General features: G+C 45.6%; 1 protein-coding gene across 1 annotated transcript; it reads right to left on the reverse strand.

The window, feature by feature from the left end:
- Positions 1 to 7,127: 7,127 nt before the first annotated feature.
- On the reverse strand, positions 7,128 to 25,318 carry LOC308057374 (radial spoke head protein 9 homolog). Its single transcript, XM_080411490.1, has 2 exons — positions 24,751 to 25,318; positions 7,128 to 8,201 (listed from the first exon to the last, which is right to left on the reverse strand). The coding sequence occupies exons 1-2, from the start codon at positions 24,965 to 24,967 to the stop codon at positions 8,041 to 8,043; spliced, it is 378 nt and encodes a 125-aa protein (XP_080267616.1). The 5' UTR covers positions 24,968 to 25,318; the 3' UTR covers positions 7,128 to 8,040.
- Between the last annotated feature and the right edge of the window lie 2,146 nt (positions 25,319 to 27,464).

Raw genomic sequence — 27,464 nt, forward strand, 5'->3', positions numbered from 1 at the left:
CCCTAACCCTAACCCTAACCCTAACCCTAACCCTAACCCTAACCCTAACCCTAACCCTAACCCTAACCCTAACCCTAACCCTAACCCTAACCCTAACCCTAACCCTAACCCTAACCCTAACCCTAACCCTAACCCTAACCCTAACCCTAACCCTAACCCTAACCCTAACCCTAACCCTAACCCTAACCCTAACCCTAACCCTAACCCTAACCCTAACCCTAACCCTAACCCTAACCCTAACCCTAACCCTAACCCTAACCCTAACCCTAACCCTAACCCTAACCCTAACCCTAACCCTAACCCTAACCCTAACCCTAACCCTAACCCTAACCCTAACCCTAACCCTAACCCTAACCCTAACCCTAACCCTAACCCTAACCCTAACCCTAACCCTAACCCTAACCCTAACCCTAACCCTAACCCTAACCCTAACCCTAACCCTAACCCTAACCCTAACCCTAACCAACCCTAACCCTAACCCTAACCCTAACCCTAACCCTAACCCTAACCCTAACCCTAACCCTAACCCTAACCCTAACCCTAACCCTAACCCTAACCCTAACCCTAACCCTAACCCTAACCCTAACCCTAACCCTAACCCTAACCCTAACCCTAACCCTAACCCTAACCCTAACCCTAACCCTAACCCTAACCCTAACCCTAACCCTAACCCTAACCCTAACCCTAACCCTAACCCTAACCCTAACCCTAACCCTAACCCTAACCCTAACCCTGACCCTAACCCTAACCCTAACCCTGACCCTGACCCTGACCCTAACCCTGACCCTGACCCTGACCCTGACCCTGACCCTGACCCTAACCCTAACCCTGACCCTGACCCTGACCCTGACCCTGACCCTGACCCTGACCCTGACCCTGACCCTGACCCTGACCCTGACCCTGACCCTGACCCTGACCCTGACCCTAACCCTAACCCTGACCCTGACCCTAACCCTGACCCTGACCCTGACCCTGACCCTGACTCTGACCCTGACCCTGACTCTGACCCTGACCCTGACCCTGACTCTGACCCTGACCCTGACCCTGACCCTAACCTAACCCTGACCCTGACCCTGACCCTGACCCTGACCCTGACCCTGACCCTAACCCTAACCCTAACCCTGACCCTAACCGTGACCCTCAACCTGACCCTCAACCTGACCCTCAACCTGACCCTCAACCTGACCCTATCCCAAGTCCCACCAGCAGCACCCGAGCACCCGAGCCTTCGAGTCCTGCTGGCGGCACCCATCCAGCCCTGCCAGTGGCAGGTGAGATAGCAAGTGCCAGCAGCAGCTGACAGGGCACCAACTTCCAGCACCAGTGATGGAGGCGTCCAGGCATGAGCCAGCAGCACTGGGAGCCGCCGGGATCTCCCGGCGGGAGGACACCTGCCCCATCTGCTTGGGTCCCCTTGAGGGCCCCGCTGCTGTGGATCCGTGCTGGCATGCATTCTGCCACGCTTGCATCCAGCACTGGGCTGCCACCACCGTCGCTGCCACCTGCCCCATCTGCCGGGGGCGCATCGTGGCCATCCGCCGCCTGCAGGGACAGGTGGACCACAATGGGGCAGCCCGCCATCATCACGGCCGGCTCCATCCTCAAGTAGAGCTGTGGTGGTGGCAGGGGCGGTGGCAGCGGCGGCAGCAGCGGGGCCCCGGAGGTCCCAGGCGCCGGAGGCTCTCTGACGACCGTGGGGAGTGCAGGCCCCCCGTGCCCTGCCAGCGCGTCCGCAGCATGTCCAGCCCGCAGGACAGAGACCGCAGCCCCCTCCGCCGCTTGCCGGACATCAGCGAAGATCTGCAATGGCTGCGCAGGTTGTTGGAGGATGAGCCGGGCTCAGGGGACCATGCGCGCCGCCTCCCCTTGCCCCGCTACCGAGTGAGGCGGCCGGGCCCTCCAGGGCCCCCCTGAAATGAAAACACTGGGGATGCTGAGAGGGGCCACATCTGGTTTCTTCTGTGTCTGGTTGCTCTTTGCTGCACAAGTCGGGGAGTGAGAGGGGTATGGCCCTGGGAACTGGGGAAGAGGCTGGCATATGGCTCAAGAACTGGTAGAGAGGGAGGAATGTGTGTGTCGGAACTGGGGGAGAGGGGCCACTACTGGCTTCTTCTCTGCTGCTTTGCTCATTGCTGCGGGGATGGGATGCATCCCCAGAAGGGGAAGGGGGAGTGCCCTGGGACTCTTGCCAGCAGATCCCCAAAGGGGCCAGTGCCTGCTGTCCTGAAGGCCAGGGCGAGGCAAGCAGCTGAGATGGGGGTTTCAGGGAGACCCTCCTCTCCTCTCCTGCCCCCACACCCCTGTGCTGCTGAGGGCTGGGGGAGGCTCTCCAGCTGGGGGAGATTTAACCCTAAGTCTTAACCTTGAGACGTAACCCTAAGTCTTAACCAAATAACCTAATCCTAAGACTCAACCCTAAGACTCAACCTTAAGACTCAGCCTTAAGACTTAACCCTAGGACTTAACCTTAAGACTTAACCCTAAGTCTTAACCCTAAGGCTGAGCCTAGAGACTTAACTCTAAGACTCATCCTTAAGAATTAACCCTAAGACTCAACCTTAAGAATTAACGTGAAGACTTAACCCTAAGACTCAACCTTTAGACTTAACTTTAAGACTTACCCTTAAGACTTATCCCTGATACTTAACCATAAGTCTTAACCTAAAGACCTAACCCTAAGACTTAACCATAAGTCTTAACCTAAAGACCTAACCCTAAGACTTAACCTTAAGAATTAAGCTTAAGACTTAACCCTAAGACTCAACCTTAAGAATTAACCTTAAGACTGAACCCTAAGACTTAACCTTAAGACTTAAGACCAGCAGGCCAGGGATGGTTTGCATGGTTTCCATATGTTATTCTCAGGACTCTGTCTTTGCTGCTCGAAAGCCTCAAGTGCCCTCTTTAGCTCACCGGTGCAACAGCCATGGCTGCTGCTGTGTATGCAATTTCAATAGACCCGCAGTGAGACACCCTGGCTAATGGCGCAACCAACTGGAAATCCTTCAGCTGCTTCTGCGGTAGGCAAAGGGAAATTAACTGAGTCATCCATGCAAAGCCCTTTCTTTTTGTTGAGTTGGCTATGAAATGTAGCATTTTCACCACTGCTGGAACACTTTCAACAAGTCACAGTAGGATTTTGGACTACAGACATATCTGTGCTTCCCCAAAGGTACCTGGACAGTGGGCAAGTGGGACGTACAGGTGCAAGCCAAGGGATGGGCAGATGGGAACGGGAGAGGAGGAGGGACAGCTGGAGAAGCACAATAGCAGAGCACTGCTCCAAAAATGATCAGCAGAGGAAGAATAATGGTTGCTGTTATTATTTAACATCTTTACATCCCAACAGCTGAGGTCCACAGCATCCATAAAGTGTCACAAGAAGCTTCCTCCTAGTAATATTTTTCTCCAAAAGGAAATTGACTTCATCTGGAGCAAAATGCACAAACCAAACCACGGCGCTGTCCACAAACAGCCAAGAAGAGTGACTGCACCTCAGCACTTCAAAGAGAGGGGAAAAAAGGCTGTAAGAATTATAACAAAAAGAATAAACACATCTTGTCCTAGTGAGCAAGAGAACAAGCTCCTCAGATACACTAACAAATCAATGTATGTGCACAAAGCAAGATGTGTCTGAAATGAGGAGAGATTCCACTGCAGTTTGGAAACTGAGATGGTTTCTTACACACACACACACACACACACACAAGACTTCCACACACAGTCTTGGTCAGGATACTATAAACAGGGGTTTACTTTCTCACGAAAAATACCACTGGACTCTTCATTGATGAAGAGGAAGATGACAGGTCTGTTATCTCTGCTGGAAGACAGCACTTCCTACAGCCTACAGTTTCTCCTGGCACTAGGACATGACATCGGGTTCAGCAAGAGAAAGTGCCAAATCTTGAATCATTAGACCTGCTCAAAAGAGAAATAACAAAAGCTTTAAAATCAGGCCAGTACTAAATCCTCCTTCCTATGCAGAATTGGGGTGTGCACTTCCAGCCCCCACACAGAAACAGAGGGGTTTCTTAAAAAGCCACTGTCTGTCTAAACCTGCACACAGCATTGATGTGTATCTATCTCACATTCACACATTCACTTCTCTCCCACTGAGATCATTTATTATCACGGGAGCACTTTCCCATAAGCATGTGGACACATGACCAGAACTGCACTTGGCACGCTGATGCATTAAAACAATTGGGGATTTTTTTTTCCACTTTCACTGTAAGTGCCATCTTGCGATACCAAAACTTGTGCTGCAGACCTCCCCCTGCAGCAAGGGGAATATGAAAAGAAGGGCCGAGCCCCACATGCCCATCTAATACCCCTGCAGCTTCTCCCAAAGGAGCTGCCTTGCCATGGTTCTTTGCCAGATTCCAAACTGGGGACCTGTGTTTGGTCTTGCTGAACTCCCCTTGCATGGGAAATTAAAGGCAAGAGAAATTAAGAGTCCTGTCCTGATGTTGTTATGTAAGGGATTCCACTAATGCACTAGCATAACTCTGAAGGTCAAAAGAGACTAATATAATGCATGCATAGGAGAAGAAGTGGCTGTATCTTGCTCGATACCTTTTCCCAGATCCCTCCTGCTGTTGCTTCTAGGTGTTTAGTTAACCAACATAAACTTCTCAAAGCAAAAGCAAAGCCTTTTGGAAGTGGCTTCGTTTCAGTAGCAGGTACTTCCAAATATGATTCTTTTTTCAATTTGTGCTGTTCAGGATTGCTGAGGAAGAAAAGTGCTAGGAAAACGGGCTTGCTGTTACATAGTCTGTGGCTGCCTGGCATAGCAAGCTTGCTTTGTAGTTCTCAGGAATGTGCCAAATGCCTTCAAACAAATGCACTACATGGTCTCTGTCCAAAGTTCCTAGTATCTCAAATTTGCACGATGCAAAATAAAAGGTAACAAAGCTGTTTGGGGAGAGGATGACTGATTGAGGTTACATTAAGACCATGGGATTACTCAACCAGAGGCATGCAAACATCGCTGGACAAAGTTTATCAGTCTGTTCCAAATTCTAATTTGTTAGAACATTATTTTTGCAGATTATGCTAGGGTTTTACTTTGGATCTTTATTGTCTGAAAAGACTCCTCTTTCTCTGAGGACCTCTATTCCCCTCTCTACTGGTAGCAAAAGATTTAAAGTCTAACAAAACTCTAGGCCACCCAGCCGCAGGGTAAGATTTCCAGTAACTGATTCTGGATCTGAAATCCCCTGCCTGTTTGCAAAGCCAAGCCTAAAACTTCAAATGGTAAAAAACAGAGGATATTTGCCAGACATTGCTCTTCACAGAGATTTGTAGTTTTGTGATGATAATTCCATTCTAGTACCTCTTACACTGTAGGTTCTGACTTCCCGCACCACCAAGCTGCAGTAGTATTTACAGAGAACACTAAAGCAAAGCTGAATGTATGAAAATACAAGACTAGGCCAGAAACCCATCACATGCAGAAGAAATAACCGATTATCCACCAGAAGTAAACTAACCCCTTTTTAGAGACTTTATTTCTCACAGAGTTTAGCCTTTGTAATTCGTTTACCTTATTGAGGCCAGCTGTTGAAATAACACCTCCCATAGAGGCTGGATGCATTCAGTCTTGGACTTGGTTGCAATGACGGGGTTTGGCACTCCAGTTTCACTACAGGTGGACAACTTGCCAGCAGCCTGGAGACTACGCCTGGTTTGTAAGACTGGAAGTCAAGCAGGTGCCAGGGGGTTCAGTGCAGAGGTGCAGCTCAGAAGTTCCAAAACAAAGAAAGATTCCTTTCCAGTGGCCCCTTCTGAATTGAGGGGGCTCTGCTCATGGTTATTCCTTTTATAAAGAGGCATGTGTGGAGGCAAAGGCTACAGTGCCTGCTCCTGCTTCAGTTGGAACCTCTTCTCTGTGATCACTCTCAAGCTGAAATGCATTTGTGTTTTTTTGACAGGTATCTGACCCACTGGTCCGTCAGATCTGCAGAGCTTATCTGGAAGAGGGGCCCTAAGTGGTGCAAAAAACCTCTGCCAGTGGGACATCCTTTGCTGAAGGATAATGTCAAACATACACACAAGCCTCTCTGCTTCAACCACTAATGGACAGAACTGGCATAGTCAGTAAGCACAGCTGTTTCCCACTGCTCTGCTTTTTTTGCAAGGTTGTCAGTATCCCCGGTTTTCTTATGCCAAAACTGTCATTAGTACTCTATACTGTCTCCAGTGAATGAGCTGCAACCTGCTCCTCTAGCAGAATACAAGATTTAGCAAAGCAAAGTCCAGTGTGCAGAATGATTTGGAGAAAGGAGGGGCAAAGACTTTTACCTCAAAGCTGGAAAGGATCTGAAGGCTTTTGTTTCATCGTGGTTCACGACTGGGTTTGGAAAAGCATGTTTCCCGCTTTTTCCAACAATGAATGGTGATTCCCCATTAACCTGTGTTTCAACTCAGATCTGCCTCATTTGGGCTTTTATACCTGTGACACTAATGGAAGAAAAAGTCTCCTGCAGAACTGTATTTCCTTGGCAGTAACAGAAATTGTTATGACTACCGAAATTAATTTTTTTAATTATCTGTACTATCCATAATTTGCAGCAGAACACCTATGGCAGTGGTAAACAGACGTGTGTATCTTACACGTCCCCTTAAGGATTTCTGGCTTGTGCTTCACTCCTGGATCTAGGAAATACAGAATGCTGACATCCTTGATGACTTGGCCTGTGATTTTTTCCCCATGGAAATACATTTGCCTTAAGTTGTCCGTATCGGTGGTACGGCTGCTTCCTGGGATAGTTTGGGCCTGATCGATGCGCATAATTTTCCACGCTCTAACTAAAAGGTGGCACCATTTCTCTCCTTGTATAGTAGTACGTGCGTGTACCTTGCACCTACTGACCACTGCTACTTGAGACGTGCTACTTATGGGCCTGGTATGAAAAGGTCATTACATTTATCAGGGTCATTATGGCTTTGGCTCCGTTTCTTTGATATTTGTCTGGGGGCTACAGATCAACACAGCTTATTTATATACTACTATGCCACTTAACCTTGTACTGCTTTCATCAGAATCATCTGCTAATACCTATCAGCATGGACAGGAACAGAGAGTAAGGATAAACACGTTTTACCCAGGAAACCAGGTTATAATCGTTCTTCTTAGCCTTACTTTGTGAAATGGAAGCCCTACATTCAGCCCCTTGAGCTGGCCAAGATCTTTTTGCTTTGGGAGGCAGAGCTAAGACTTCATTAACTATACTGAGATAAAATCTCTGGCTGACTGTCTATTTTATGAAGCTTTGAAACCTACAGCCCTTCAGAAGGGAAAAGATTTTTCTTTCTTCTCCTGCGTACAGAAGTTACTATGTCTTCTAGCCTAGGTAGCTCTGCTCAATGAGCTTTACTAATGGAAAAGTCACTGGATTAAACCACTGCCTTGAGATGAACCTGAATGAGCACATTTTGCAAAAGACCAGGTGATGCCCACAGTTAATGTTTTCTACAGTTTAATGCCATGAGCTGGAAGGACCTCTCTAATTTTCATGAAACCTAACATTTGAAAACCAAAATACTTTCTTCAATATGCCTTTCTCGAGTTCAGGGTTTAGTACAGATCCCTTACAGTATGCATGAGCTTTCTACTCTTGAGTGCAGCCCTGTTCTGTTTGTTGTTCATGGGTGATAGTAGGCATTCATTCATGCTGTCTCCAAATTAGTTTTTGTGTAAGCATGGTGTCAAGGAAGTGTCATGGTTGTGTAAGCATGTGTAACTAGATGGCCTAGGTTTGATTTCTAACCTGGGGCTTCACCCATCGTGGAAGAAAATGCCATCTGTCAGTATCTAAAGGATCTTCAGTGACACATAACAGGGAATTCAACCTGGAGCTGAAGGAGGATCGCACACAGCAAAGTCCTGAGAAAAGAACTGGGGCCAGAATCCAGGCACAAAAGAATCTTGCTCAAAGTGCAGAGGTTTCACACATTTATTAGAACAAGCAGTAAACAAAAGTCTCCTAAGTATAAAATCTAAATGTTCTCGAGCCCTCATCCCAGACAGGCGAGTCACAGCATGAAGGGCAGATCCAAGTTCTTCTCGCCAGTGCCGAAGCAGACATAGCCGTATCGCTCGGTCATTGGGACATGGTAGAACATCAGTCCCAGCCACAGCAGGCTCCGCAGCACCACCACAGTGCCTCCCTTCTCTAGCTGGACAGTCCAGGAGCCTGTGCAAGAAAATGCCGTTTGTCAGTATGTCACAAGTGCAGTCCCTGGAAAGGAGAAAGAGGCAGCGTTCCTGGAGCAAGCCGTCCCTAAGCTGAGAGGGGGACTGCAGTGCATTCTGCCTGACCAGTTAACAGTGCACAAGGCTGCACTGGAGTTTGTGACACCTGAGAAAAGGGAAGTGAGGGAGACCAGAAACCTTGATACCTTTTTTCCTTTTGTCAGTTCAGTGTTACAGGCTGCCCTCAATTCCAGATGTCTGTGTCTAGCTTCACACGGTAGCATATTCCATGGCTATGATAGTAACGCCATATGCGTCACAGGAAGGGACCCCTGGAGCTCCAGACTTGTATACTTGATCCCTAGGAGAGGCTAGAGCTATTCTTGGATGCTTCTGAGCGGGCAGCAGTTACTCTACCAAGCTGCCACCTACTTGGTCTAGCTACTAGCTATAGAGAGCCAAGACTAGCTATAGCAATCCTGCATAGTATGGAATTTATTTTTAAAATAAACTTGTAGCATTAGTAGTGAGAAGAGGAAGAAGACACTTCAGCTCCAGAGAAGACTGGTTTCCCTGATGCAGCAACTGGGAAAGAGGAAGAGAGCATGAAAAGCAGGGTATTTCTTAGCTCAGAGAATTTTGCAGAAAAGGTTAATTCTCTTCAGTCTTTCCTGGCTCCATCATTGAAGAGGATGTGCGTGGTAGGGGCAAAGGGATTAGTTTCCGCATTAATTTTGCTTTGGCTCTGCGGAGGAGGTTCAGAGCCAGTGTGAAAATGCAATTTCTCCTGGATGCAAGGAGCTCTGAGCCACTGAGTGTTTGTTTTGCATCTGACAGCCTGGGAACAACACAGGAGGGGAGGGGGCTGGAGCATCAGCCTGGATTCAATGCCAGAGGGCAAGGAGCTGCCAAAAGAAGAAAATACCAGCTTCAGCACCAAATCAGTAATGCCTAGAGGCTACAATGTAAGGAAGAAGGTTCCTGCTGAATCTTCATCTAAAAGCAAAAGCAGCAGGCCCAAATAAAAAAGTGCAGTTGGAGCTGTCATACTACTACGGGCCTGGAGTCAAGCGGTCAGGCTGTCTGCACCCAAAGTCAAAATCTGCCAATTCCAGAGTAAGCAGAAAGCCCATAATGCGTTGGGACAGTTAGACGGTATTCATCCTTGTAGAAAATTTTAGGCTCATCAGTTTATGCTGTGACTCATGCTTACTTACGTCACGGTTAGCCTGGGGAAGGGCTTCTGTGATTGCTGTCAGCTGCCAGTCCTCCCCTTCCCACTCACTTCTGACTCTTGGCCAATTTTAGTGGCATCCGACAAAGGGTTGAAGTGTTTTAACACCACAGGTTCCTACAACAGGTCTCCACAGGACACGGCCCAAGGGTTGACTGCAGCTCCTGAAGCTATTTGTTTATCTGCCAGCAGCTGTGGGTGCAGAATCAGAAAGGAACACCACAATTCAAAGCCCTGTAAAACCAGGTGTCGTGAGTTCTGCTGCTCACCTGTTACCTCCCTCTTCTCTTTGTATTTCTGTACTTTTCAGAAGTTTCTTGGGCACCACTGTTTCCCCTGTCTCCTTCAGTAGCAAGTTCCACAGGTTGGTTATATCATAATACGCACCGTGTCGTCTTTGATCTGTTACCTTCCAAAGCACCCTCTTCAGTTACGTGCAAACATGGAACTAAATGGACAGCAACACCTGCCTTCCATGGCAGTCATTGAACTTTCTAACAAAGTGACTCTGGCTGCAGGATAGAAGTACAAAAGAGACATTCACAATCTTTTAAGGACTCGGGAGATTTCCATACCGGAGAGCTTACTTCTGACTCACTCAGCTCCATGTTGCCACTAAAGAGAAACAGCTGGAATCTCAGTAAAGCAAAGCGCTACTTAATACAGAGCAGGATCAGTACAGGTGTGTGCCATCTTCCTTGCACTGTAACATTCCTTGCACACGTCCTAGTTAAAGCATGAGCTAGTGTCTTCACACACAGTGGTTTCACAGACCAGGCAACCCCAGTCTCCCATGCAGTCTCTCCAGTGCTACTCATATGGACACAAACTGAACTGGACCTTGGTCATAGCTGGAGTAAAACCACATATTAATGGTTCAGCCACTGGGATTACAAATTCTAACTGACTGGGTCTCTGACAAAATCTGCATGTTCTTAAGAAACTTCACTACTTGGATAGCGTGGAATCCCAGGTGAAGAACATTTCATGACGAGGCAGATCACCCAGTGGCTGAAGCACTACAGCCATCTGCTGTCAAAGGACAAGCTTTCAAACAGTTTATTGAACTTTGCCTCTAAAAATTTTCACCATTTGCTCGTGGCGGTAGCTAGACTATGCATAGGGGAGTTGAGCAACAAGTGGCAAGCAAATAGGTCTGAATATGTGACAAATGACTTTTTCCATTTCTCCTTTGAACATCGACTCTGCTTTCAGTGCAGGGTTCTTGCAGCTTGCGCTTGCAGAAATGATCTGCAAGCCCTTTATCACGTACTGGTGGTTCTTGCTGTGGCTTTACACATTGGTTTGCAGGGGGGTGACTGTAAACTTTTGAAAGAGTTTCTCTGACAAAAAGCTAATGGAATGAGGACCTCTCATTGTCTTTGATTTAGGACCAGTCCTCTGAGAAGCAAGTCTGTCAAGAATAGGACTGTGCCTTGCCTTGCTGGGTGGTGAGAGCCTCTAGGGATTATCTGGTTTGCTAAATGTCTCCCGACATACTGGAAGCATCCAGCAGCCTGGGTACATGTGATAGCTTGTGTGTGTGTGTATATTTTTGTTCATGTACACAGACGAATCCTCTGCCCAAAACTATTTACAAAGAACGAAAAGAAATGCCTGGAGCATGACAAATGGGAAAGTTGAGAAGGAAAGCAGGTATATTAATGCTCTCATGAACTATATCTGGATTCAGACTTCTTTTTGCTGGACAAATTCACAGAGAAGGTAGAGTAAATAGAGTTCAACTTGATTTAATCCCTTTATCTATGCTCTGGGGCAATACAGTACATGGATCCATGATCTCCTCACAACATTTACCCAGTGTGCTTATCTATCTCTGCAGAGGATTCATCAGCAGTTAACTCTGCTGATCAAAGGAACTTCCCATGTACCTTCACACCTGGCAGAAATGGACAGATGTAATTGAAGACAGCTCCATTCACTTTTATGCTTGATCTCTAAAGGCTGTGATGTGCAGCTGTTTCATTTCCCTACTGTCTGTCCAAGCTGCAAACTCCCAAAGGGCTCAGATTTGTCATTTCACAAATGTGAGACCTTTGGGGAATATTACATTGTTACAGCTTTCTAGCTCTTCTCTGATGCTTGGTTCTGCATCTAATTCTATGCAAATAAGGACAATAAAGTTTTGCTGATGCTGCATAAGTCTTCCTGTGAAATAAGGACCTGAACAAAACAAGCAGGTTACTTCAGGGCAATCCCACCTGGACTGACACAACACTCGTTGAAGACAGGAAAAAAATTACATGAAACTGTCTGAAACTGTAATGTCATTTTCACTCAGATCCTGTTTTCAGCAAGAATTAGTCATAGCGCTGCTCTTTATTCTGCAGAGCCAAAACAGCAGCAGCCGTGCCACCTTCTACCTTTTACTAACCAGATCACTGGGGACATATTTCTAACACAGCAATCAAAAGTGATCTATTCAGTATACTTTTCCAGGCTGGACCTTTGCAACACACAAAATCAATTCAGAAACCGCACTGATACACAGTGCTGGTGTTTGCCTTCTAAGGAGGCAGCACATTAAAGTTGTGAAACCTAACCACTTATTTTGGTCCTTTTAGAGCCCATTATCTCAGTCTGTTTTTTCCCATACCTCACCACATTAGCAGCATTTGAGGAGATGGTCCAGAAGACAAAATTATTTGAACTCATGAGACACGGAGCAAGTTCTTCTCCTTGAAAGCTTCAAGACAATTGTGTTCTCTTCCATCACAGCTCAAATCTCACTATATTAATAAAAAATGCTTTTTCAGGCCCACCTTTCTTGTAGGAGTTTGAAATAACGATGTCATAAACCACTCTAAATGTACTTTAATCAGAAGCTAATGAACAGCATGAAATAATAGCTTAAAATGAATATGCCTTCTTTCCTCCTTCAAGAAAATGCCTTAGAAATGCATTTCATAATAAAATATAAAAAGGGCTGAGAACTGCAAAAATGAAATGCTGCGTTTATCCCTTTTTTTTTTTTTTTCTTTTATCCTTTTTCTTTTCTTTTAAACCTCCCTGCTATTACAAATGGTTCTTGGAGTAAAATCATTGCATAGGTAGCTGTAGGTCTCTATTACTATAAAAATGCAGGAGTGGGATGCTGGGTTCAAATCCTTTCTAATATTGGCTCAGAATATCCCAGGGCAGTCCCCGTACTGTTCATTGCCCCTGTGTCAGACAACATGTCTCTTGCTGGGAGGCTGAGAAACTCAGAGCATCAGTCTGTAAGGTACACCAAGACTCCTAGATAAAAGTTGTCAGGAAAAAAAATTTACGAACTATTATTTGCATTGGAGGGAATACAAATAGAACTAAGAGACAGCAAGTAAAAGCTGGCTTTCCTAGAGTTAAATACTGATTTTTACTTGCATCTACGTGTGAGCTGTAGCTAGCCTATGTTATCCCTAAATCAGGCAGCAGAGTTAACTTCACTCATCATGCTTGCTGAGGTACGGGGAACCAGAGGTCATTGCTCTCACGCCAGAGATTTCTAACAGTAACACCACTCTGGTAAGATTTCCATTCTTCAAAATACATTTTTTTAAAAGAGCAAATTAATTCTGAAGCTGCACCCAGCAAACCTAAGGAAGCCAAGCACTGTCTGTGTTGAAACTATTGTCTGTTGCTGCTCCAGAAGGGAAGGGAGGGAGCTGCTGTGTGGGAGGAAAGAGCATGGGAAAAATATCCGCTGGATGAAGATCTGGAGCTTCCTATTCCCTCTTTAGAGCAGGCTGCAGCCTCCACCCCTCCAAACGCAGACAGGAATTCTGAGGAGTTCCTTACATCTTTCCCAAACAGGAAAGTGCTTTGAAGATTCTGATGCTCACCCAGTGTTAAACCACTGCACTTTTTTATGGCACTTCAACAGCTGCCAGGACACCAGAGCTGAATTTCAAAAGTCAACCTACTTCTCAGCTTCTTCTTCCTTTCCAGTTGCCAATAGAAATCCCTGTCTCATCCCCCATGTCTGTCTCAGCTATGGGCTGAATCTTCTAATTCACAGAGGCAACAGGGTGCGTGAGACATTAGCTTTTAAACAAAAGCCTTTTAAGAAGGCTGTTTGCAGAACTTTCCTGTGGGAACTGGTCCACTTTCAGTATGACCTCTCATAACATTGCTGCTTCGGAGGTGATTCAGCAATGCCTCGTTTCAGTACAAGCTTGAGAAGAAACAGCTTTAAGAGCTAGACAGGCTGATAGAGAGGCTCCATGTTGCAAAAGCTCACAGAGGGTCATAAAAGTGACATTATCAATTCCTCTTCAAAGGAGGAAATGTCTCAAGGGAAAAGCAGCGTCAGCATGGTTGCTCTTACCATTAACACAATACGCTGCCACATGAGCAGGTTATAACCTACCTTGCTGCAGTTCAGTTCTGAGTGAGGGTGAAGTATGGAGTTATAGCACAAATATTAACCCACAGAGGGGTAACATAACCGCTTCCCTTTGCAAAAGCAGCCACTGCTTGGCTGCGCGACCCCAGGCACTTAGCTCTGACAAAGCTACACTGCACCCATGGGATTTAGCTTCCATTTCCCTCCAACAGAAAATCTAGCACTGCAAAGAGCTTCCTACTTCTAATTTGCTGTCGATAGGAAACAAAGACAAATTGCACAGCAGAGCAGCTGTAAGGAAATTTTGCTGCACGGACATTTGAGGCACAGCCTACCAGCCATAAGGACACACATCCGAACGCTCTTATATGTGGGGCTCAGACTCCTTCATGCCATTTACTGGCTACAAACTAAATCTCTATCATTTGCTTGACACACCACCTGCACCCCATACGTTAACACTGCTGTCAATATTTCCAATTCCCCATATAACTATTTAATAATAATTAAATAAAAACACAGACTGGTTGCAGGTTCGGTACTATTTTTAAAAGCCTCCAGAGCCAGGAAAGCACAGTTTACAAACAGTCAGATGCTTCCAAGTGGCTCTTGCGTGGTCCTAATGCCTGACACATCTTTGACACACAAATACAACCATGCCCAAACCTCAAAGTAAAATGGTCTTGCTTCAGAGGGTTTTTCTCTCCATTATCCTCTCCCTCTGGGGATGCCTTTGCAGCACAAATGATTAAGACAGCCCTGGGCCTTCCATTTACGCACAAAGTACCTGTTTCCTGCTGACAAGGAAGACCCAGGCATTGCAATGTTGTCCCAGGAGCACAGTATTCAGAAGCCTCCAAGTACTGGCTGAAATGAGGCCGTACTTAGACATCTGACAACAGTGCGGCTTAATCCAGTTGAAGCAGGCTCTGCCCCCAAACCCTTATTCCCCTCCTCATCACTCTTCCATCACAGAGACCACAAAAGTGTTTATTTACTGCTCAGTGAACCAGGTCAGGGAAACGATCTGGCTGAAAAATAGTTTAGCCAAAAATAAAATTATTTTTCCAGCTGAAATCTGGCTGCACAGCCAGCAATGCCAACACAAAAGAAGGGACAATACACAGACATAAATGAGCAGCAAAGGATGGGAAAGACTGAAAAAGCTAGCACAGAAGTAACACACATCAAATTGCAGCCTCCTTATAGCCCAGTTAGTTTGCCCTTAAGTCCTAAATCCACCTGATAATTAGAATAGAGCTAGGATCCTTTTAACTTTTGTTGTTGTTCTTGAGAAAAAGATGCAGACTTTGCACAGAAAGCATCCAGAACAGAGATTTGGAACAGGGCTGTGCACTAGAGGAAACAGCAAGACAATATACAATCAAAATTTAGGAGTAGAAAAACTGGTTAAAATCTGTGCTATTTGGATTCTGACAACTGTAATACTGATCATTGTATCTTGGGTCTTCTGTAGTAAATTTACAAATCTCTCAGAGAGGCAAAGCACCCTCCTTCCAAAGCACAAGTTTATGCTGGATCTTGTCACACTCCATATTTCTTGTTCAGCTGGTCGCTGTGTGGAGCGTGCCAGGAGTCACGTAGCATCTACCTGGGGAGCCCCTGCATTAATCCGTCACCTTCGTGGGCTTCTGTGAGCCCATTGGTTGGTAGGAAGAAAAAGAAGGAGTCTCTCGCCCCTCCCTGCTCTGAATGAAAGACGCTTCCTCTAAATCTTGCTACAGGATTTCAGGCTCAATTCAGCTTCTTTGGGGCTTTTGTCACCAAACAAATGTGATGTCTTTGAAAGAAAGATTAACAGTTTGATGAAAGGATGCAATGGACAGCTTTGTTCTAGCCTGCTTCCCCCTAGAGCTTTCGGTCACTGTCACTTTCTTACCCACGGAGAATATCTGTCTGACTCTCAGAGGAGATTATGGCCACCCTGTAAGATTTTGCCTCTCCTGATAACAAAGCACTGGCCACTTTGAGGAGGTGATAATGATGAACAGGGGCTGGATTAGGGGCAAAGAACCTCACATCGATCTCCGAATTCTGAGAGAACACAAAGCAGTCGATGCTGGGATTCAAAACCCATCGAATGCTTAGAGGACATCCAATTCGCTCTCCTGCAGGAGGGGCAAGGCTACAAGCCCTGTCAGTCCCCCAGTTGTACTTCTTACCTCATCATCAAATTAGCAGGACTAGTTAAAAGGGCTTAGGGTGAGGAACAGATGGCATGGATTATTAACTGTTGATGTTCTCATACTAAACTAGATACTGAAATCTAGCCCGAATTACCTGAAGAGCTTACCAGTTTCTGAGAAGACTGTCACACTGAGCGTATCCACACAGCACGGTGCAGTTGTGTTGATATTCAAGCTAATTCTGAACACTAAAGATGGCTAAGCATCTTCTAATGCCTGGGATATCTTAGCTGTCTCTGCACAGCACAACCTGCACAGCACAACTGCCATACAAATATACCCATAGATGAACTGTCTCATGCTTTTCCCTCTACACACAGCCACGCACCCATTCAGCCTGCAGAATTTCAATCTATATGACATTTGCATAAGTAAAGCAAGACAACGCCCATTACTTCCTCCCTGCAAATGTTCTATGGCCAAAGGGGCAGCAAACAGCAAAGCAAAGCTATAAACAGGGCTGGCACCAATGCCAGCTGCTGCACAGGCAGGAGCTGCCACTCAGAAATAAATCACTCCTAGCAAAAGCTGACCTTGTTGTGACTTCAGTGACATACAGACTGCCCTGGGCTTTCCCCTGCAAGTGATTTTTCATCATTCCCTAGAGAAAGGGCTAGGCCAAGGCTGACCGATGTGGTGATAAAACTATAACTTCTGGTTCTAAGAGGCTTCACCCGCATTTCCCATCAGTTCATCAAGAAGTTCATCTCCTTTTCATGTCCAATGAACCAGGAGCTGAAACGGAGACAGGGTGGGCCATGATTTCTTTTACTGAGAAGGAAAAAACTTCAAATATAATCCCTGGAAAGTTGCTACGGAAGACTCTGCTTCTGTCCTCCTCCTTTCACTGCAGCAGTCAGGAGAGTGAAGGATTCCACCACAGCTCTCGGTTGATGGGCAGCCCTGCTCCAGTATAAACTCATCCAAGGTCTCTGACTAAACAAGACCCCTGAGGTGATACAGACCGAGGACCCAAAAGCAGTGAATGCACTGCTTTATTACCCATAGACACAAAGCCCAAGGAAAGCAGACTCCTTTCCAGAAATCAAAGCAGACCACAGACGGCCAGTCAAAAGCTCTAATACTAGCTGGCTCTGGAGTCCTCACGTGGCAACATAGCAGGAGAGGTTCCAGTCTGATCTTGAACTCCTGAGCTGGCAGCACCCCAGCTTGTAAGAGGACAACATCTTGTATTGCTCCCAGGCAATGCTCTTGGGTCGCTGCAGGCGTAGCCTTAACAGCCTTTAAAGGCTCCTCAGTCCAAAAACATGAAGAGTGTCTCTACTTTTGAAGGATGTAGGAGACATGCTTATGTATTTGCGTACATCCATTGCATGCCTGTAATCACTAAGGGTGCAAAGAAAGCTATTGAAAAGCCCCAGGACCATTCCAGAAATTGCCTAAGCTTGGAAGGGACAGAGTAGCTTCTCCATACCTACAGTTCAGAAGGTCAATATACCACACACAGCCTGGAAACTCAGGCCATACCTTCTCCTCAATTTGATGCTGCTCTCGGTGCTTTTCTTTCTCGTTTTGCTTTTCTATAGTCTCCTTTTCTGTGCGCAGCACTGACAACGCCTGGACCACAGTGCGCCCTGCTGGAAAGCAGCAGCTACGGCCAGCCTGGAACTATTTCTAGGGATGGATGACTTCAGTTTTAACAGAGAACTTCAGGTACCAACGCTTTAAGTAATAGCCCACTGAGCAAACTGTTTGGTTCGATTCTTACATCCGAAAGCCGACTGTTCTGATGCACGCTAATCTGTTTTACTCCTTCTGCACTACTGTGTTATGAAGTTTGTCAAAAACACTTCTATAAATGTCAGGTAACTCCATGGGATGCTGTAGCTCGGTTTCACACATTTGCCAGACCTACAGATCACCTCTCCGAACCAGGAATGAGGATAGCTGTGAGGCACACTAGGAGTTTTGTTCTATGTTTTGGCTACCTCTTTTTATCCTTGCTAATATGAAGCACTGCCCTCTCATTCATTATGGGTCTTTTAGTTTGAATTTCAGCAAGACAGCTTGAAAAGCCTTGTCCCCGTGTGGCTCTTGGCAGGCTAAGAGGTAAAGTGCTTTTGCTCTCAGTTTTCACAGAGCTGGGGAGGTGCTGCTTCTTGTTAAGCAATGAAAGGGGAGGGCTCAGGTCACATCAGTGAAATGTTAGTGGAGAAGGGAGGCTGGGTGAAAGTAGGTGGCCAGCACAGCATAGCACTGCTGGATTTTGCAAGGCCACTGGGGAGATAGCCATTTGTCTTAGAGCCCTGATAACGGGCAGGCTTGCTCTCTGCTCGCTAGCTGGGGGTTGTAAATACCTCTGCAGACACAGACTCTTCAAATGGCTGGAGACTAGGCTGATAGAGGATTAATCGCCTGGAGGGTGGGTCGAAAGGGAGTTAATTAGCTGTGTTAATGCATGGAGATAAAGCAGGTTCATGCCTCCTGGCCGCCTTACTTCCAGCACCTGGACTTTTGGGGCAACCAAGATGGAGCTACCAAAATGGGCCTTGAGAGTGGCCAAAGGAAATTATCTCCCACTTAGAAACGCAGCCTCTCTATCTTCAAGGGCCCATTAAGCACCAGCTGTTGCTAAACCGGTAAAAAAGCGTGCCAATGAAGCTCAGAGAACAGGCGGTTATGAGTGTTCTAACCCAGGCTACTGTTCAGCAAGTTTGCAGAAAGGCTAGTGCCCAAAGTATTCAGCCAAGGAAACAGCCACAAATCCCATTGTCTGCAATGCTGTGTAAGGAATGCCTCAAAATCACTGCACTTTCAGGTGAACAAACGGAGCTACAGACTGAGTGGCTGTCACTTCTTCCACAGTCAAAATGGTAAAGGAGCTGAAACGATCTTCTCTCTAGGCACTTCTCTGGCTGAATCATGAAACAGCAACTAGACAAGACCCACTATGATCCACCCTGCCGCTGTATACCCGTTTAGAATGACGCTACGAAATCCCAGCATTACAGAGCCAGAGCAATCACATCTGAGAGGTCTCAGCTCCCCGGTCTACCCTACACAATGCATGGCAATAAGTCAGGAATCTCCTCAGTCCTCTTTTGAGCCCTCATGCGTCATAGTTCAGAGCGTAAAGCCAGCTGTACGGAGAGTCCTGTGCTTAGAGTCGCTGTCTCAGGAGCACATTGCCACCTTTGCGTTAATGTCACTGACAATGAAGAAGCCCAAACTAAAAATCACCCTCCATGGCTGTCATCAAGTTTACCGCCAGGCATATCAGGAAATCACCTGTTCTGTACTCCTACATTAACCTTAACTCAGTTACTCATGTCTGGGACTAGCAACTTAGATTTGCCTTTGGCTAAAACACAATTCCCAGGAAGACATCCAGAATGATGCTAAGATACCAAGAGACACAAATTCCTCCATTATCCTTGTTAGCCGGTAGTAATTTTACTGTTAAAATTTGTACCTAGTTTCTCATTTTCATTTTTCTGGCTATAATATTCAGCTTCTGATTCCTGATACGCCTGTCTCTGCTATACTAAATAGCTCTTCAATAATCAATACCTAAACTCCATGGAGTATTTACACAGTGTGATACAGTCATTCTCATGTTCTTTCCTGCAAGATAAAGAGATTGAACTGTTTATGTCTCTCACCAGCCCTTGAATCCTTTTGTGGCTCTTTTCTGTAACTCTCCAGTTTTGCAATGTGCAGTAATCCAGTCCTGATTCCACTAACAGCATGCACAGAAAAAAAATCACCTCCCTGTTCCTATTTGCTACCCCCTTGTTTATAAATCTACAGATCAAATTAGCCTTTTAAGTTTCAGGATCAGACTGGGAGCTGATGTTCAGTGGGTTGTGCCTGGATTTCCTTTCAGAGCCACAGCTTCCAGAATACAGCTCACAGTCTGGCTTCCAGTCCCTGCTCTTAGGTCTGTGACTTTGCAAGTAGCTACATCAAAATGTACTTTCTTTAAGCAAGCCCAGTTTACCAGATCTCTGTAGCTGTCCTGCCCTTGTCATTATTTGCCTCTCCACCAATTCTTTACTCCTAGATCATTTATAAATAAGTTGAAGAATACCAGTACTGGCACTAGTCCCAGCTGAATCCCCTTCTGACCCTCTCCAGAAATACGCCCATTCAGTGATTTCTAAATCACAACTACCAATTAAGATAAGTTTAGGGGAATATTTCTGCAATGCTGGGATTTATTAAAGGTTAACATCGTAAGTATGCCACAAGTCTCCTGAGATAATGATTTCAGCAGTAACTTATCTGGCTCAGCCATTTTCATTTTTTGACACACAGTAAAGGTTGTCTAACTACCCTCCCATAGCAAACAGTCTGAAAACTGTCTGAAAGAGTATTTTATTGTCTTCATTTCATGTAAGTCCATATTCTTCCCCAAAACAAACCAGAAAAAAAAATTGAGCATTTCTGCTCTTCCACATTTCTCATCAGCCTTTTTACCTTCACCATTTAGTGACAGTTTCCAGTACCATTACTATGCTTTCTTCTCCTATCACTATAGTTGAAAAAGTCCTCCCTATAGTTGTCAGGGACTACTGCAGGTTATCCTGGCTTCCTTGTCATTTTCTACTCAATATAAATTCCAAATTATATCAATCATTAATTGTTCCCAACTTTCTGTATTTCTTTTATATTGCTTTTTAAATTCTAATTCCTACCCTTATTCCACCAGTGAACTGTGGTAGGCTTTCAGCCAGAAGCAACTCTTCATTGACTGGGAGTCATGACTTGTGAATAAAGTTTTCTTTTATAAATCCTATTTCCACTCATATCTTTTCCTATCCACATTTTTCTTTTCCTTTGCCTCCAACATACCTCCCCTCCCGCATCAGTTTTTAACTGCATCAGTTTTTTAACCTGTTGGTGTCCCTTATCTCCATATCAAAGTGATCTGAGTCAGCAATCTGTAACAAAACTCAGAGTCAATTTATTGCTTTTCTGAACTGTACTTTGAAAGCACCAAAGACCTGAATTCTGCATCCCCTGTTTTACTTCCTCCCAAGCTTTCCAGTCCATGCTAGTACCTTAGGCTTTCTCCCATTCCCTTTCATTCGTCCTTGCAGAATGTAGCATAGCCTGATCTGATACTATGGTGACAGTAAAATCATCCTTCCACCTCCATTTTCACTTTTCCCGTCATGTCAATGCTTGACAGGTGACCGTTATTTCATACCTATGCAACATTAGGTCATCAAGTGAAAATGCTGTAGGCATGCTAGGAATTTCTGCTATTTTTTTCACCATTCCATTACCTACAAGCACATGTAAAACTGCCACAACTCTAGATCCCGAGATGCTATCACCCAGGGTGCCAAACTCCATGCAACAGAAAGGACCACACTGGCAATCTGCCAGCAGCTGAAAGGCTATATCTAATTGTGCATAAAGTTGAGCAGATCGTCTGCTTAGACTAGAGCAAACAAGCTTATCTTTAAGGCAGACATATGGCCAGCAAAACCTACAGATCCCAGCATGCAACATGATGGCCAGCTGGCCACTTGGATCAGAAAGAAGCATTACATGATCTGATACTGTGGTGACAGAAGATCAGTATCACAACCCCTCCATGTTCAAAAATCATGAGTCGGGCCACTCAAACTCATGAGTTTGGCTCAGAGAGCTGGCGACTTTAGAGGGGATAAGCCAATTGAATTTGCTTTTGAGACAGGGTTTGCATTCTCCCACTTTTCTCTACAATCATTTACAAAAATGTATTTTTAAAGTAAAATCTAAGTTACACAGTCACTTGTCTCTGGGAGCTGAGACACCAAGAAAAACCAGACAGACTCACAGTATGATTAGGGGAGGAGCAGCAACATAGTCTGAACTCTTGAAGTGCACAGATAACCCAATAGACAGACACACGGACAGAATCTGGAACCTGCAATCACCACAGATATCACTGATAAAGATGAGGGTGGCAGACAATTTTGTTACAAAACTCCAGGTTCCCCAAATCTTGCACTAAACTCTCTTTTACCGTTGTTTCCTTTATTCAATCTGGTTTAACTTCCTTTCTTCCCACCTCTCAGCTGTCATATAAAATGTTGTCTCTGCCTCCAATTTTCCATTCTGTAAGACACCTCTGCTCTCCTATTATGACACCCCATACATTTGATGACAGTTACACCCTTGACAGCCACCACAGATGTTCAGTTTCCAATTAATCAAGAAAACTATTCCAAAAGAGTTGTTACTTTTAGACAGGTTAAAATCAGCCCTTAATCTCTCAGTCCTGTTCTTTAGGTCTTTTAAGGGAGAATCCTAATGCACGCTGGGAGCATCACTCACATGTTACTCAACCCGGTCAACTTTTTGTGTATTTATTGAGGGCAGAGATGATTTTGGCTTCGGTCACAATTCTAGAGTCAATAGATTTGGGAATTCCTACTTCTGCTCTGACAATAACTGTTCAAGAGTGGATCTAGCCAAGAAAGACAAGAAAAGCTTCGGGTCAAAATGAGGGGATTTGCCAGAGCTATGAACAACATGTCAGGAAATAGAAAAAGCACTGTCTGCGCTGGGTCAGGACCAACATGAACTGGCAGAATTGAAAGAGGGTAATTCAAGACCCAGAGTTTGAGTACCTTGCAACCTGGAGTGAGGGACTTCGGCAGAGCCGTGCAGATAAAGTCAGCAGAAAGCCTCTGTCTACCTCCTGTTCTTTTTTTTCCCCCTACATTTTCACAAGCAACCAGTACTTCAGGCAACCTGAACGCTTGTTAAAGGGGGGTGGATTGATCTTTCTTTAATGTCAGAGCTCCTATCTGCATGTGATAGAGTGCAATTAGAGAGGCTACATGCCTTGCTGATCCTGTAACCAGTTCCTGTCTTACTTCCTTCGCCTGACAAGCTCATTCCATCAATCCTCAGGTTCAGTCCAAAAAGGAGCAGAACAGAGCAGCCAGAGCTGCACAGGCACCATGATGAATCTTCTTTTCTTCCATTAAGAAGCGCCCAGCTGCACTCGAGCTCAGGTAGTCTTTGAGAATTAACTTTTTTGAGGAGACAGAGATCTGCACTAACAGCAACAACCTCCCAGGAACGGGGCAAAGGTTCACACTTACTCAGACCGCAGGTTGCGACAGGAAGACAAACACGACAGTGGCACAGCTGAGCCTCACTTTCTATCTGCCACTGTGTAAAATTTGACTACAAGTCAAATTTGATTTAAAGACTTCAATAAAACCGCCATCTTCATGTCTAACACACAGCATGACCTGCCAGTTGCCTGGTCCCTTGAACTAGATGTGAAACACTGCAGAATTGTATCTGTAATCTTTCAAAGGTGCCATTCTTCATCACAGCCTAAGGGGGCTAAAACCAGCTCTGTGATGCAAATTAGTCTCCAGGCTCTTAGCCCTTGGTGCCTGTTTTCTAGTGGAAACATAGAAAGCACCCCAGATTTATCGCCTGTTGCAGTGGCTCTATGGTTTCAGGCCTCACAAAATTAAAAAGTCTCCTTACCACAAACCCTAGGAAAAAAAGGGTGGGCAGGGAATGCAAACAGTAGCAATGCCTGAACTACCATACAAAACTGCAGCTAAAATTTTCTTAGGAGGTATCTAGGACCTAATCTCCCTTGCAATACTCCTTTTTGAGTCAAAAGGGCCAGCTCAATGGGCCAGCATACATAAAAATGTGCAGTCCCTCCAGACTACACCTTTGTAAAACGACTGCAGCAAGGACACTCCCAGTAAGTTGAACAATGGTTTACATTTTAGCACTGTTTATGCTCTGAACAGTCAGAAATGTTCAGAATTCAGGCAGGAGCTCACTAGGTTCCTTCTCGGTCAAAGGAAAGATTGGACAAGATATATATATATCTTGTCTAATCACACACACGTAAAGTCTGAAAGTCAGAGCACTGGTAATTCACTGTCCTTCCAGCCAAATCCATCAGGCACAGGTCACCTACTATCCTATCCTGCTACTCTAGGATAGGAATAAAATAGCAAACTTAAGTTCTGACTATGACCCAAGAAGCTTTCTTTCTGTTCTTTCTAGACAGCAGGCCATGAAAACACTTGGCCCAATCCAAAAAAATGCAACAAATCAGCAAAAGGTAGTTAGAAGCAAATAAAAATCATGCCCATCTCTTTAGAGAAATAGCCTGCCAGGGGAAGAAGCTTTAAATATACTTAACAGTTGTCCAGCAGAACAATAGAGATGTGAACTGAAAATACATTCCAGTAGGCACATCTTCCTTTCTGCTTCCAGTGTAATCCCACTAGAATACAGATTATTCCACACTGCAGCATCTAACACAGTTTATCAAAGGAACATTTGAATTCAGCCTCTCAGAGATACCAGCTTAGTGTTAATGAGAGCCCATTTAGATAAAGAGCAGCAATACCGGGTGAGACAAGAGGTCTCTTCAATACTTCAAACCACATAAATTCCCTCTATCACTGGCGGAGTTATCTCTCCCCACAGGGACACCAGCTGTCACAGGCTTTACCCAAGCCAAGAGACAATACGCCACTCAGGCAGAGGGGTTATTAACTGCTGATGTGGTCAGATCTGTTGTGAGGATGTAACAGCTCTGGTACACTTACATCTACCACTGTAAGCATTTAGATTTGCTAAAGAAGGGAACTAAGTACAACAGTTAGTAAAGGATACAATTCCTTTACAGATTTGCAGGAGCTCCTCACAAGCATACCAAACTCCATAGTAACCTGCATCCTGTCACCTCAGCATTTCCCAGACTACTCAAGGCTGCCTTCCCTTTCATTGCATCTGTCGATTCTTCTACCTTTACCTTGTGGGATATCACGCTCCAGAGAGTCTAGAAAGTCAGTGGATGGGTCGAGGTCAGCCTTTTCCAGCAGGGTTTTATTCTTCAGGTTAACAGGCTCAGTGAAATGGAAATAGGAACTTAACTTTTTTGCCTCCATCAAAGAAAGACCTGCAAACAGCCATTGATGACCATTAACAGAGTGAGCTAGGCTAACGTTCGTCACACCATAGAGTATCATATCGTTTCTCTAATGCCCACAACATAGGAAAGAATCACAGTCTTTCTTCAGTGGACTCCACAGAAGACCAAAGACTTGCCGGAAATGGGTGACATCAGTCATCAATGATGTGCATTGCACGCCATGCTAACTGCAGTCCTAGATGAGCAATGGGCACTGAGTTGAGACCAACCCTCTGTGCCCATTTGGTTACACCCTATATCTAGAGAACTCACTGCAGCTATAAGTGCTAACCGCTGACATAAACTATGCACGGCAATGGCGGGTCCCACCTTCCCGGTGGCGCCGGCGGGCGCAGGCGGCCGGTGTGCCGGGGCTGAGGGCCTGGGCGGGCCGGGAGCCGCGCGGGGCCGGTGTGCCTCAGTGCCTGGCACGAGGCGGTGGCCGTTCCCGCGCGGTGCGGGGCTGAGGGGAGCGGGGTGGCCGCGGCCCGGAGGCCGTGCGCAGGCCTGGGGCACCGCGGGCTTCGGGGAATGGCGGAGAAAGCAGGGCCCTGGAGAGCCTGGGCAGGCAGGGCAGGCTGTGCCGGGCCTGTGGGGAGCCAGCCCCGGCCCTGAGGGGCAGCAGCCCGCTCGGAATGCGGTTAGGGGTGGCTGCCCTGCCTAGGTCAATGGCCTCCATTTCAAGAGGCCCAAATCCAAATGTACGTCCAAAAGCAGGAGGGCATACAATTACACCACAAAGGATACCACAAAGGGCTCCACCTTCCTCATTTGTTACATGAACGGCAGCAAAAAAAAAAAAAAAAATTAAAAAAATCCAAACCTCTGAATCTCATTACTTGCAGTGCCTTTTTTACAGTTCTTACCTAGCTCGTGTACATCTATAATCAATTGGCTCGTTTATAAACGACAGCACTCTTTGTGCTTTCACTCTTTGTGCAAGTCACTCTTTGGGAGCTCATTTTGCTGAATCCCATACAGACAGCCATGAAACAGTTCCTGCCCTTGCAATCTGACTTAGTACAAAATGCAATAAATAATGAGATTGTGTGGCTGTTTAAACAAACAGAATTTGTTTGACATCTTCAGGAAGTTGAAGCTTTTATATGTGTGCATTATATAAATAAATGTATGTGTATGCACTTACATTTAAATCCATTGTCACATCATAAATTCTTGGGTTTCTTTTTCATATGTTTCCTGTTCATTTCTAAGGAAAACAGTGATCCTGGAACTGCTGCCTGTAACAATCGTCACCTGCTGATCTGTCACGTGAAATCTTTAAGGAGCTGTGCAGCACACAATCTGACCCATTAGTTTTATGTACGCCACACAAAAAGCGACTCAGATTCCTGAAGATTAACCACCTCTCCTAGACATGAATCAGGCAGAACATGTAGGAGTGACTGCAAACTTTTTGTCCATGCTGTCACCTACCGCTGTGCCATAGTCTGATTCTCTCTATGGGAATAGGCATTTTCAGGCTTTGTGAGCTCATTTAATCACTGATGTCTCTAGAATCACATGTTAATATGCTATGGCTCTCTGGCTAGTAAACAGAACTGCAAACCAGTCAGAGTCAACCTGAGATCTGAAGTGAATTTCTGCCACTGTCAACCACAGCTGGATTCAAACCAGGTGCTAACAGCTGAGAGGCTCTTTAGCCTGTTATGGATCTTCTAAGCCACCCAGTGTCTAGTTTTTGCCAGTCCTGATTGAAGATTATCAAAAAGGAAATCTATAGCTTAAGGAAATTCTTCCTGGTTCAGTGAAGTCTGGTGGGTAACTGTACTCTGCTTTGCTTTGTCTTGACCCCAATTACTGAACACTGATAAGGATCGGGAAGTAAGTGGTTGCATTATTTAACAAATGAAAGGTCAAAAGCGCTGCTATTCACTAAGGTCAGAGGTTACCATCACTGCTATTAAACAGTTTGAAAGCAGTTTCTCCCATCCGTTGCCATCCCAGGCTGGAGCAGCACTCGGGCAGCCAGGAGGGGAGAGAGGCACCAGGCATCATTCAGCCGGCTGCTGGCTAGGCGGCTTTGCGTGGACACCTGCTTCAGGGAGGGAAGGTGCCATGCTCCAGCAATGCCCAGCAGCTCCAGTCAGAGGACTGAGCTCTCCTGCCTTTGCACAGAACGTGTGTGTACCTGTGTGCCAAACAGCTTTAGCTCCTCCCAGCTCCACTCATTTAGAGCTGGCATCATTTTGGGTGAGAAATCAAACTCAGGTTCCCTTCCGCTCATCTTGAGCAAGGTACTGAATGAAGCTCACAGAACTGTTTACAGCATCAGAGTTAAAAATCCTGAAGTACCTGTAAGTTAATGCTGAGTGCACAGTGACTCCTGTATGCTTGCACAGCTTTATAAAACATTTGAAAAAACTTTCAGTGATTTAGGAGGAAGCTAGCTCACCTTCCTTTGCATTCTGTAGTATACTGATCTCAAGAGAAAGAAAAATAGTTATTAATCCATGTCAGCATTTCTGCTGGTACAGATTAAGAAGGCTACCCTCAAAATACTCTTGCAGGACAAACTGTTTCACTGTCCTGGG

The sequence above is a fragment of the Falco punctatus genome, assembly GCF_963210335.1.
Source record: "Falco punctatus genome assembly, contig: scaffold_28, whole genome shotgun sequence".
Taxonomy (NCBI): domain Eukaryota; kingdom Metazoa; phylum Chordata; class Aves; order Falconiformes; family Falconidae; genus Falco; species Falco punctatus.